The sequence below is a fragment of the Dioszegia hungarica genome (genome assembly GCF_025882075.1).
Source record: "Dioszegia hungarica strain PDD-24b-2 chromosome Unknown MKK02contig_6, whole genome shotgun sequence".
NCBI classification, from domain to species: Eukaryota; Fungi; Basidiomycota; class Tremellomycetes; order Tremellales; family Bulleribasidiaceae; genus Dioszegia; species Dioszegia hungarica.
The window spans coordinates 1,677,818-1,688,752 of record NW_026515768.1 but is presented as its reverse complement, the minus strand read 5'-3'; the positions used below and the strand labels follow the sequence as shown (position 1 = coordinate 1,688,752).

The following is a 10,935-nucleotide window of genomic DNA, read 5'->3' as shown; positions in this document are numbered from 1 at the left end:
GGACCTCTCTCCTCCTTCCTCTACATCATCACAGCAGATATCTGCTATCCTCATAGACTACTAGCGCTAGCCCATAGTCAGCACACCTACAACTCCAAAATATGGCAGGTCATTCAGGTCTAAGAGGAACCGACGCCAGCCAGGATACGGTAATTCCCAAATCCTCCCTCACGCGATATGGATCCTGACCATACAGCGGTTCAAAGATAAGGAAGCTGCGTCCATCAAGGCAACCAAGTTCCCTGCCAACTTCTCCGAAAGAGTACGTGTATTGTTCATACCGGGAATCCAGCTGACAAGTCAGGTCGATCTCCGTAAAGTCAACATCTCGGTGTTGAAGCCATGGATCGCTAAAAAGGTCGTCGAGCTCATCCGGGTGGATGATGATATCGTCGTCGAGTTTGTCTTTAGTCTGCTGGAGGACAAAGAGTCGAGTGTACGTCTGCGCTCTCGCTGTGAAGAGGATCATACTGATGTGCTAGACGCCTGATCCGAAGAAGCTGCAAGTCTCGCTGTTGGGTTTCATGGACAAGTATGGTGCTGCGGCGTTCATGGAGGAATTATGGACGCTCTTGCTCTCAGCTCAGGCTTCTTCTACCGGTATTCCAGCTACGGTGAGCTTCTATCTCCAGACCATTCGCGGACCGAAGCCTAGCTGACATTTCAGTTCCTTGCTGCCAAAAAAGCCGAAATCCAGTCTCGCCAGCAACCTGCCCCAGCAGACAGCAGCGTGATGCGCGTCGGCGCGATGATTCCGCCAGGTCGACCAAATGCTGCTGGAATGTTTGATGACCGTCGTGGAGTGAGCTATTTTTTCGCGGACGGTCTTATCCAGTACCAGCTGACCACAAAGCAGGACTCTCGACAGGTACAAGGACAAGGCTACGGCCGCGATGGGGATCGGAGGAACCAAGGAGATGCTGGATACGATTCCCGTATCCCCCCTCCGAGGCGGTATGACGATCGACCGCCACCCGGGCGAGTCGGCAACTTTGAGCAGCAGCGGGATAATGGGTATGGGAATAGGGGACCACCTCAATCGCGTCGATCCCCTAGTCCGCGGAGGGACATGGGACGGCGCGATGATCGGGATAGGGATCGGGACCGTAGCGGGCGGGACCAAGGGCGAGATGACCGCCGGCGTCCTACACCCCCTCGCCGACCTTCTCCTCCCCCTCGTCGGCGGTCTCCATCCCCTCCTCCCCGCAGACAATCGCCCTCGCCCCCGCCTCGCCGGCGCGCGAGGGACTCGGACACTCCTCCTGCTCGGAAACGGTCTTCACCCGTCAAAGACTCAAAGAGGAGGGAGCGGGACGATTCCCCGCCGCGCCGCCGAGCTCGCTCTCCGTCCAGCAGCGCCTATCCCTCCCCACCGCCCAAGCGAAGAGGCCGGAGTCCATCTCGTACACCCACGCCTAGCGATCCAAGGGGTCGTTCCAGATCCCCAACTCTCACTCCGCCTCGAAGGAAGCAGGACGACTCGACCCCTCCCCGGTCGGCTCGGAAGCGGAGGGACGATTCTACCCCTCCCAGGAAGAGACGGGACAGTTCCACTCCCCCTCGTAAAAAGCGGTCCCCGAGCCATTCGCGGTCCCCTTCGCCGCCACCGACGAGGAGGAGGCGATACTCGTCCACTCCGCCGCGGACTGGCGAGAAGGAGGAGAAGAGTGGGAAGGACAGGGTGAGCGAGGCGGGGAGGAAGAAGACGGAGGAGCTAGCGAGGCGGACCAAGGAGCTCGATAGTAGTTCGGCGGGAAAGAAGAAGACGGAAGAGGCGGCGAGAAGGACAAAGAAGCTGGAGGGGGCATTGGGGAAAAGTAGATGGGCGGAGGACGAATGAGGGAGGGTTGGGGTCGTTGGCGGAGTCGAAAAAAAGCAGAAGGCTCTAGGTGGGAATGACGAGCAGTGTATGTCTGGCCATGTACATGCGAGCGTATGTGAGATACACACAGCATATGTCCTATCTTGGACATCGGACAGTCGTTACATACCCCTTGCTTGGCACGCGTTTCAGAAATTCTGCTTGCGAGGCAACAACAAACGCGTTCCTTTCTTGCTTCTCATACATTCATATATATCACTCTTTGCAGCCTCATATCCACCTCAAAGCGCTATGAACCAGATCACAATCGACGACTTTGACCCGCTCATCGCGTACTCGAACTATGCGGACTGGAGCACACCCGATCCGAGCCAAAATCCCACTTGGTACAATGCCAGTCGGGACGTGACAAACTCGCCATGGCATCAGGGTACGTCCTCCTCTCTTCTCGCCCTCTTTACACAAAGGAGATGGAACTGAAGCTGATACTTTAGCGACATACCACACGACCACCGTCCCCGGCGCCAAAGCCAGCTTCAACTTTACCGGGACCTCCTTCTCCATCTACGGTGCCGCTGGCCCCACCGCCGGCAATACCAACTACACCATCGTCATTGATCCCTCTAGCGCCCAGCCATTCCGGCAGACGTACAATACGACGAACAGTACGGATGGCGGTAGGGTACAGCTGTTTGAGACGAGCACGTTGAGGTGGGATTGGCATAATGTCGAGGTGATCAATGCGGGGAGTGGATTGACGTTGGACTTGGTCGTGGTTGGCGCAGCTTTTGGCGCTCAAGGGTGAGTCGACGTCCAGGTCCCCGTTGGACCTCAACAGATATAGGCTATTGACAGTCCATTTGGGTCTGGAGAAGCGCTGACACTCAGCTCCGCCACCCGCAACACTACCATCGAAGACGCCGGCGGCGCGATCCGCTACTCTGGGAGCTGGACGACCCAGCAAGGGCCCAACTTCTCCAACGGGACCTCGACCTACACGTCCGGCGGGTCCGGCAACAACTCGTTCGCCTTCGACTTTGAAGGGTCCGCGGTCTACATCTATGGCGACCAGGTGAATGATCATGGGTTCTACGAGGTGTATGTGGATCAGGGGGACACGCCATGGACGAGGGGCGGGAAGGCCAATGCTACGCTTAATGACCGGTAGGTCTTCTCTTTTTCTCTTCCTGGCGTGGCAGAGCGCGGGAAGGGAGGTTGTATGTTAAGGCTGAGCTGACGCACAGGTCGGGATGCGGAGGAGGCTGGGCAAAAGCCTGCGAGAAGCTCAAAGGGCTCAAGTACGCCACGTCGGGTCTGGGGCAGGGGAAACATACCGTCGCGGTAAGGAATCTGGGGTATGGCTCATACCCTGGCGATCCGACATTCTTTGGTAAGTTCTCCCTTTCTTCTGCCCTCCCTCATTCTCCAACTCTCTTCTTACCGAGAGGTCTTCTTCAGATATCTATCAGGAGCTGACGTACAGACTTCGACTACGTCCTCATAACCGTCCCCCAACAATACCCAACTCAACAAATCCAATCCGGACCTTGCCCCTTCACGACCTGCAACGGCACTTCCTCCAACCCAAGCGCGTCCGGCGGGACAGGCGGGAGCAGCGCGAGCCCCACGTCGATCGGCGGGGCAGCGGCCGCGAGCTCGAGTAGGGCGGCCGGGGACCGAGCTGTTGGTGCGTTCTCGGGCGCGGCGCTGGGGTGGGGGATGGTCGGCGCGTGGTTGTTGCGTAAGGTGCTGGCTTGAGCGGAGAGGTAGCGGACGGACAATTAGATGTGTATGTACTGATCCGATATCAGACATTTGACCGTGACTGGGCGTCGCACTGATGATGTGGAATGTTCCAGCGTCTGGGCGAAGATCAAGGGACGGGCTTGCTATGATGGAGATATGATGTGGCTGACGCACGAAGGGGATCCAGGCGAAAGGATAGCTATCAACCTTTGTTTCGAGACCCCCGCCTCATCATCGCTATCCTGGCCATGCGCGCTTCCTTTGACCCCTCTCTCTTGCGACTTTCCACATATCACGCCCTCCCACCCGATACCAATTACATCTCCCCTGACAACACGGGCATCATCAGACATCCGCTCCCAATGCCTACACACCCTGAGACAGCCCCATCTGGACAAACCTCGACTGCGAACGAAAATGTGACGAGATTCATCGTGAACTCGGAGATCTCCCCTTGGGCTGATCATGCGCTTGCCACAGAACCATCCTCGAGCGCGAGCCTGAAAGGCGTCCGAATCAAGACGAGGCTATTTGTGTGTGGATCTGAATGGACTGGTGTGTGGGCCGAGTACGCTCAGGGCCGTAGCCCCCGCGTCATGGGAGAGGGTGGCGAGAATCCCCGCTCCGAGTCCGAGGCGAGCGCCTTGCGGGTATGGTCCGAGACATATCGGGGCCACAATCTGGTCTTTCACCCTTCGAGTGAGTTTCGAGACCTCACCAGCCGGCTTGCCGATCGAGTCGAACAGCACACGAGCGTTGTCATCAGCTCAGTGATCGACAGCATCGTGTCCGAGACCGTGAAAGCCAACGGTCACGCCACGATCCCATACACAGATCTCTTCAAGGCACTGTTCATCGCCTCGAAGTCAGAGGCTGCCAAGGCAAAGCTGATTAAAAGCCTGGAAGAGCTCACTGGGCTATCGGAGCCTCTTGCTGGGAAGACGGTCAAGGTCTCTGTGAATCGGACGAACGGAATGCCAGAAATCCAGAGTGACATGTCTTACAACGTGTACCTCAAAATCCCCAAGTCGAAAGCTTTCTGGCGTAGGCGTCCCAGCCCTCCGACAGTCCAATCGATCAGTCGCATGACAGAAACCGGTGGGAACGGTATGAACGTCACTGAGGAGTATCTGGTAGGGGATGACGCCCCTGGCACGGAAGACATCGAACCCGGGTCAAAGTCAGGGATTTACCAGGGCAAATGGGTACGTCGATGTCAGGATGTGATCGGGCGATTGGGAAAGCCTCGTGCCGAACACGATTGAGGAGGCGGTCTGTACATACATGAGATATTGTGAGGAGCGGTCTGTAAATACTGAAGAGTAGAGCCGCATTACACATACGCGACAAGGCGATTGGTCGAGCTCGGAAACAGAGGATGACATGGAAGTCTTGATGGAAGCTCTCTTGCATCGCAGAGTTTGTCCGGAGTCGCGCGCCTGTGCAGCGAACCACCGGGGCGATGATCCCGTTCAAGCTCAGATCGGGTTGACGCGCTCTTATAATGGTCTTAGTACCGTACCGCCTCGCCAGAGCCTGCAGCGGAAAATGCTAGGTAATTTTCTATGAGTCCATACAGTGATGCGTATGTGTACGAGCCCCTGGCTGGGTGAAAGGAGGGTGGATCTCCTCGAGCCCCGCCGGGGATATCGCTGGCGCTGACGGACTCGCCACTGAGGCGTCCGCCCGTTCTCACCTATCATCTGATCTGTTCCCGCCGGGTCCCCTCTGCTCTTGACCTTGCCTTCCTTACTCGACATCACTCGTCTCTCCCCTGACCCTTCGACTCTGTTGGCCCATTTAGACCACTCCCTGTCTCCACGAGTCGCCTCACATCATGCATCGACATCATGTCTTCGTCTGCAGATACCGCCGCTGGCTCGACCCGCCTTCCTGCCACTCGACCCCTCCAAATATCCTACAAGTTCCGCACCCTGGTCAGCCATGATGGCGAGCCCAATAAGTTGGCGATACAAGTGACCACTTCCTTACCTTTGGGTGACATGTCGAATATGGCGAGGCCGAAGTCTACGGACTTCCCCGATATCACTCTCGACTTGGATCAATGCGAAGCACTGCATGGCGTGCTCGACGAGTGCGAGCAGACAGCCCGGGAACTTATCAACTCCGGTCTGAAGGGAAATCTCACCAGGGCTGTGGCGAAATTCGCTACCGAGAAAGGGCTGGCCAACAATGCCCCTCTCTCGACGACCGTGTCTGAATTCACGAATCGACTGAAGACCGGGCTCCAGGACAGTCTCGGTGGGCTCATCAGATTTTGATGCCTTGGGAATTCAGGCATCAGTCGACGGGGAGGGATTGATGGTTGAACCGAGCAGGAGCACTGATTCGGCTGATAATCAAACGCTCACGGTCCACCGCACTACACTCTACGCTGTAGTACCGAGAGAGCCAACTGGCCTCGCCAGACTACTCCGGTCAGCGAACAAGCTCCAGTCATCATCGAATAACTTTACCATCAGAATCCATCCTCCCACCGCGCTGGTGCAGAGTACAAGCTGGACGAGCGTACAGTACGTCGTCATTGGCGAACATGCTGCGGAGGCGTCTGCTTACAACCCTGGTGTCGGCATATCGGCGATGGAGCAAGCTCAGGAGATGCGGGAACATGAGTCCGCCAAGACAGCCTTTCGCTCTCAGCAGTGACCGAGGAGCTCTCTGGTGGTACTTGTGTACTTCATGCTATATAGTTCACTCGCAACATCCGTCATCCCTGCCTAATGCATTGCTTGACTTGGTATCTGGTATTTGCAGGTAAACAAACTCGCCCTGAGAGTATACACAAAGTCAGCAGCAAACAATGCCACCGGTGAGAAGTCCTCGCATGCAGAGATATGGCATATGTTGTCAGTGTATCAGTAAGACAGGGGATGAGGACTTGGAGCGCAATCCATGGTAGAGTTCATTATCTGATACAGCATGTACGGCGCATACAGTTCAAGCGATAAACTCCAGGTCAGTGTCGATTGCTGAAAGATCAGTACTGACACTACCCCTTGCGATGATGATGAGAGGAGATATACTCACGGTGGGACGCAGATAGCTGCGGCTTCTGACAGTATTTCCCCTTCATCTCCTCTCGGACCGTATTGAGGAGCTGGATGTACGACTGCTGCGGGTACTTCTTGAGCGCGGCGATGAAGGCCTGGGTGTTAGCTTTAGCCCAGCACAGAACGAGCAGGAATCCCAACTCACATAAGACATGGCGCCGGTAGCTCTACCCGCCTCCTGCGTATCCGCACTCTGGGCCATCAGCTCTTCCCCTCGCGCTCCGCCTTATCGCCTCCTCCCGCCGGATGACTCACCGTCTGCGCATCTTTACATCCACTCCACATGACCACATCCGCCGAGCTACTCTTCATCTTCTTCCCCTTCTCATTCGCCGTATGCGCCCCAAACATGTCCTTCGCCGCCCCAAACAACTTGGACATCGCGCCGCCCGTATCCCCGTTCAACAACGCCATTCCGCCGCCCATGAGATCCTGCGTCGTCTCCTCCGTAAAGAAGTCGGGGCCCTTGATCTTGCCGTCGGTGGTGTAGATGTAGGGGAGGTCCATGACGGTACCAGAGTGGCACGAGTCGAATATGGCGGTGAGGCGACAGCCTTCGGGGAGGGGTCGGACGAGGATCTCGTGGCTGACATTAGCTTAGCAGTCGAAGTTGAGGGCCATGACCCACACTGGTAAGTCAGCTGTAGTACTATACGATGGAGCGGAGAGGGGGGCTTACTATCGTCGTCGACAATCATGCCTGCTTCCTCATAGTCCAGCGGACAGATCGCTAAGATATCAGTACACACCACTTTCGACCTCGAGCGACAATACTCACCCTCATCATCGTCATCCCCCTCGTCTCCATCGACATCCTCGACCTGGGTCCCATGGCCCGAACTACAACCATCAGCTCCACCCCATATCACGTGCTTGTAATCCCAGCGGGACACTTACAAGTGCAAGAACAGCGCATCGTCCGGCTGCGCATCGGCGACCAGCCACTGCATCCCCTTGATGATGTTCTCCTTGGTCGGGATGGTGCGCGGGTCCCGCTGATCATCAGTAAGGACGACTGTGTCTTCCGGCTGGTAGTTGAACCGCTCTACAGATCAGCTTCTACTTGACGTGGACAAGGAGGTTTCAGTGATGCTCACGGCTGATGAACTCCCGAACGTTGTGCACCTACTTCATCAGCAGTCTCTCCTATCTCGATGCGAGGGCAGCTAGCTCACATCATTGATACACCCAGCGAGCTCGCCGCTGGTGCCGAAATAGTTGATCCCGATCTGGGGTCTCAGCTATACCCATCCTTCTTTGACCGGTCTTGCCAGGTCTGACTCACAAGCAAAGCCTTCCTCCGTCCAGTACCTATCTCTATCAGTCCCAGCCCCACGCCCAGAACTCTTAGGGGAAAGCAGACCAAACTCACAGCTGGAATAATGGAAACCTTGCTGATCGGCCTGATCGGCCTGATGCTTGATCTGCCCAAACGGCGGCTGTTGAGCGTCTCGCTGCTGCTCATCCGGATTGTAGCCAGCCGCACTACCTCATCAGTCAGAGCCGGTCTATAGTCGGAAGGGTACTGACGTTGGTTCATAGCCCTGCGCCATGGGAGGAGGCGGAAAACCGCCTGACTGGTATCTGGAACATCAGCTCTCGAACACGCTTGAAGCCACAGTGAGGCCAAACTCACCCGATGCCGTTCCCGTTCCCGTTCCCGTACTCGCCACCGCCGTACCCCCCAAAGCCAGCTTGAGGGGGAGGCGGCAGGTGGCCGTATGGGTTCTGCTGGCCCCATCCGCCTTGCCCTTGCTGAGGCTGAGGCGGAGGCGGCGGAGGGCGGCCGTAGTAATTATCTAGGTCGTAGGCATCCATTGCTAGTACTTGGTATGCTGGATGAGCTATCGGTATGAAGTGAGCAGGATGAGCAATGGAGACAATGGATGAGCAGCGAAATGCGGTGTTGATTAGCTTGTCGACGCGAAAGGACCCCCTCGAACCTTGTGTCCCCACGAAAGGACGACCTCAAGACATTTGGCCAAGTTGGCTGAAACTTGGCAAAGTCTGCTGTGCACTCCACCCGCCCTCCCTCCTCTGTCGAGTCCGTGGCCCCAGCGGTGCAGACGCCAAGGCGTGACGCGAGGCTGTCGCTACAGGAGGTCAGCGAGCAGATCAGAGCGACGAGAACGCTCCACACCCGGCGGCCGACAGTCCAGGAGATACATCTCATCCACCCCATCCCGCAACCTCCTTATGCACCGCCCAATACCCTCTCCCTTCCTGCCTAATCAGACCCCTGATCAATCCCCACTGCACCCCTTCCTCGACCCTCCACTCTCCCAGCCGCTCCCATCGCCCTTCCTCCCCCCACTGCCTCATCCTATACACCAGCTCCTCAATCGTCATGCCACTCTTCCACCTCGGATCCGTCTTTTTGTAAAAGATATTCCTGCGCGCCTCCTGCTCCACCTGTAGATGCCACAGTATGACCGGTAGGATAAAGGGCGGTGGGAGGGGCGTGTACGCCGTCGACTCCACCATGGCCGATGCCGTTATCGATGCAGTGGGTGTCCGATGATAGTCATAGTCGATCTGCCCGACGTCCAAGTGGACGTGGACACAACTCCCTTCCTCCGAGATCGCCCTCAATGCCCAACTGACCATCCGTTCCATCGCCTTCCGCCTCTTCTCCCCAGTCAACCTCCACGCGACCTTCCCACTCGCCCGCTGACTGCCTTCTCGCTCTAACGCCAGATCCTTCTCTGTCGCCTCCCCATTCAAGACCCGCTTCCGCCGACGCCGCTCCTCCTTCTTTGATTCAGCATCGATGATCATGCCCGCAAGTTCCGCAAGATGAGGCGTATCGAGGAGGCATGAGATGGTGTATACGGGATACTGGATGAGCGGAGTGGAGGGTCGGTCGGGTTTGTACGACATGGCGCGGGGTGTACCGTATGGGTCTGCTTGGATATTGGGGGAGAAGGAGGCCGATAGGACGCTTCGACCCTTGCCTTTGCCGGTCGAGTCGGGCTTATACTCGGGAAAGAGATGCTGGAGGGCTCGGTCGACGGTGGCGGGTCCGGCAATATCCGCGTTGAGGGCGGCTGAGCGGACTTCCTCCGTCATATGGTCGAGAAGGTACCGCCGGAATGTATTGTCGTTCAGTTGGGTAGAGCGGAGTTTACGGATATCAGGAAGCTACACGTCAGCTTAGAGCTAGTAAGGAGTGATCAAGACTTACAGCGTTGTCATCGTCCACGGTGATCTCGCTCGGCATCTCGCTCTGCGTGTCCATATCAGAGCTGAACGAGTATCCGAGCGACATGTCATGTGTAGACTCGACGAGTGGTTGTGTCTGAGCGACCGGGATGGATGGGATGACGAAGGGTTGGCAATAGACCGTATTGTGAAGGTCTATGACCTCGGTGAGATGCAGATATTGCTGGTCCGCATCAACCACCTCTGACTGTCAGCCCTTACTCCTTCAGCGGATGCGGTAACATACCGACTCTGCCCCCAGCGCCCTCCTCCACCGTAACCCCTCGTACCCACTCCAGCCCTGTTGGCTTCCTCCTCGCGTACTCATCCACCTTCCCCACCACCCTGACGATATCCCCCACTCTGATATCTCGCGTCTGGTACAGCTGCGCCGGCGGGCGCTTGGCGAATGACGCGTCAACCTCCTTGTCCGCCTCCGCTGCCAATTCCGCTTTCCGGTCTTTGGCCGAGACGAACGTCGATCGATCCCAGACCTTGACGGGCTTCTTGGGCGACACGGGCTTGACGACCCGAGGCAGCTGATACCGTACCGGCAAGACGGCATTCCCATCACCGTCATCCACTATCGCATCAGCTCGATCCATCTCCAGGCCAGAAATAGGCTCACGCAAGATCGTCAGCGATGACTCCTTATCATCTACCCCGGCGACCCAGCCTACAAGCTCCACCATCTTGCATGGGAACTGATTCAGCAGGAAGATATCTAGCTCGTTAGCACGGTCTCGGCCAAATTTGCCGTATACCTTTCAGGTGGATACTCACCTCGATTGGCAGTCTCCTTCTCGCGCGGCACCAGCGCCTGGAGGACGTACACGTCCGAGACGGTGCATTTTGCGATCGCCTGCGGGCGGTGCACCCATGTCTGGAGCACGGCGGGCGAGGGCAGCTGAGCCGCGACAGAGCCCGAGCCGGACGCTAGGCAAGTCATCTGGTCGAGGTGTTTGATCGAACGCTGAGATCGCCAGGCCTGGACCGCCTATGACCGAGCTGTGACGTTGCTGCTGCTGCTGTCTGTCATGGCCGGAGCTGCTAGTGGAAGGTTCAAGACAGGATGGAGAGGTCGGAGTAACTTTT

General features: G+C 57.1%; 5 protein-coding genes across 5 annotated transcripts; 3 read left to right on the top strand and 2 right to left on the bottom strand.

The window, feature by feature from the left end:
- Positions 1 to 101: 101 nt before the first annotated feature.
- Positions 102 to 1,840, top strand: MKK02DRAFT_42829 (uncharacterized protein; the record flags this gene model as incomplete). The annotated part of the gene is made up of 6 exons (XM_053092177.1): positions 102 to 149; positions 197 to 262; positions 305 to 436; positions 483 to 614; positions 668 to 802; positions 854 to 1,840. The coding sequence occupies 6 exons, from the start codon at positions 102 to 104 to the stop codon at positions 1,838 to 1,840; spliced, it is 1,500 nt and encodes a 499-aa protein (XP_052948215.1).
- Positions 1,841 to 2,113: 273 nt separating this feature from the next.
- On the top strand, positions 2,114 to 3,580 carry MKK02DRAFT_22477 (uncharacterized protein; the record flags this gene model as incomplete). The annotated part of the gene is made up of 5 exons (XM_053086571.1): positions 2,114 to 2,252; positions 2,317 to 2,623; positions 2,711 to 2,986; positions 3,067 to 3,212; positions 3,306 to 3,580. The coding sequence occupies 5 exons, from the start codon at positions 2,114 to 2,116 to the stop codon at positions 3,578 to 3,580; spliced, it is 1,143 nt and encodes a 380-aa protein (XP_052948214.1).
- A 1,838-nt stretch (positions 3,581 to 5,418) lies between these two features.
- On the top strand, positions 5,419 to 6,235 carry MKK02DRAFT_31872 (uncharacterized protein; the record flags this gene model as incomplete). Its single annotated transcript, XM_053088391.1, has 2 exons — positions 5,419 to 5,830; positions 6,012 to 6,235. The coding sequence occupies 2 exons, from the start codon at positions 5,419 to 5,421 to the stop codon at positions 6,233 to 6,235; spliced, it is 636 nt and encodes a 211-aa protein (XP_052948213.1).
- Positions 6,236 to 6,526: 291 nt separating this feature from the next.
- Positions 6,527 to 8,457, bottom strand: MKK02DRAFT_36172 (Metacaspase-1A; the record flags this gene model as incomplete). The annotated part of the gene is made up of 12 exons (XM_053089362.1): positions 6,527 to 6,558; positions 6,617 to 6,734; positions 6,785 to 6,832; positions 6,895 to 7,235; positions 7,319 to 7,369; positions 7,418 to 7,479; positions 7,537 to 7,684; positions 7,737 to 7,764; positions 7,815 to 7,868; positions 7,925 to 7,950; positions 8,012 to 8,124; positions 8,276 to 8,457. The coding sequence occupies 12 exons, from the start codon at positions 8,455 to 8,457 to the stop codon at positions 6,527 to 6,529; spliced, it is 1,203 nt and encodes a 400-aa protein (XP_052948212.1).
- Positions 8,458 to 8,808: 351 nt separating this feature from the next.
- On the bottom strand, positions 8,809 to 10,789 carry MKK02DRAFT_42825 (uncharacterized protein; the record flags this gene model as incomplete). The annotated part of the gene is made up of 5 exons (XM_053092176.1): positions 8,809 to 9,780; positions 9,824 to 10,044; positions 10,088 to 10,423; positions 10,469 to 10,564; positions 10,624 to 10,789. The coding sequence occupies 5 exons, from the start codon at positions 10,787 to 10,789 to the stop codon at positions 8,809 to 8,811; spliced, it is 1,791 nt and encodes a 596-aa protein (XP_052948211.1).
- Positions 10,790 to 10,935: the final 146 nt, after the last annotated feature.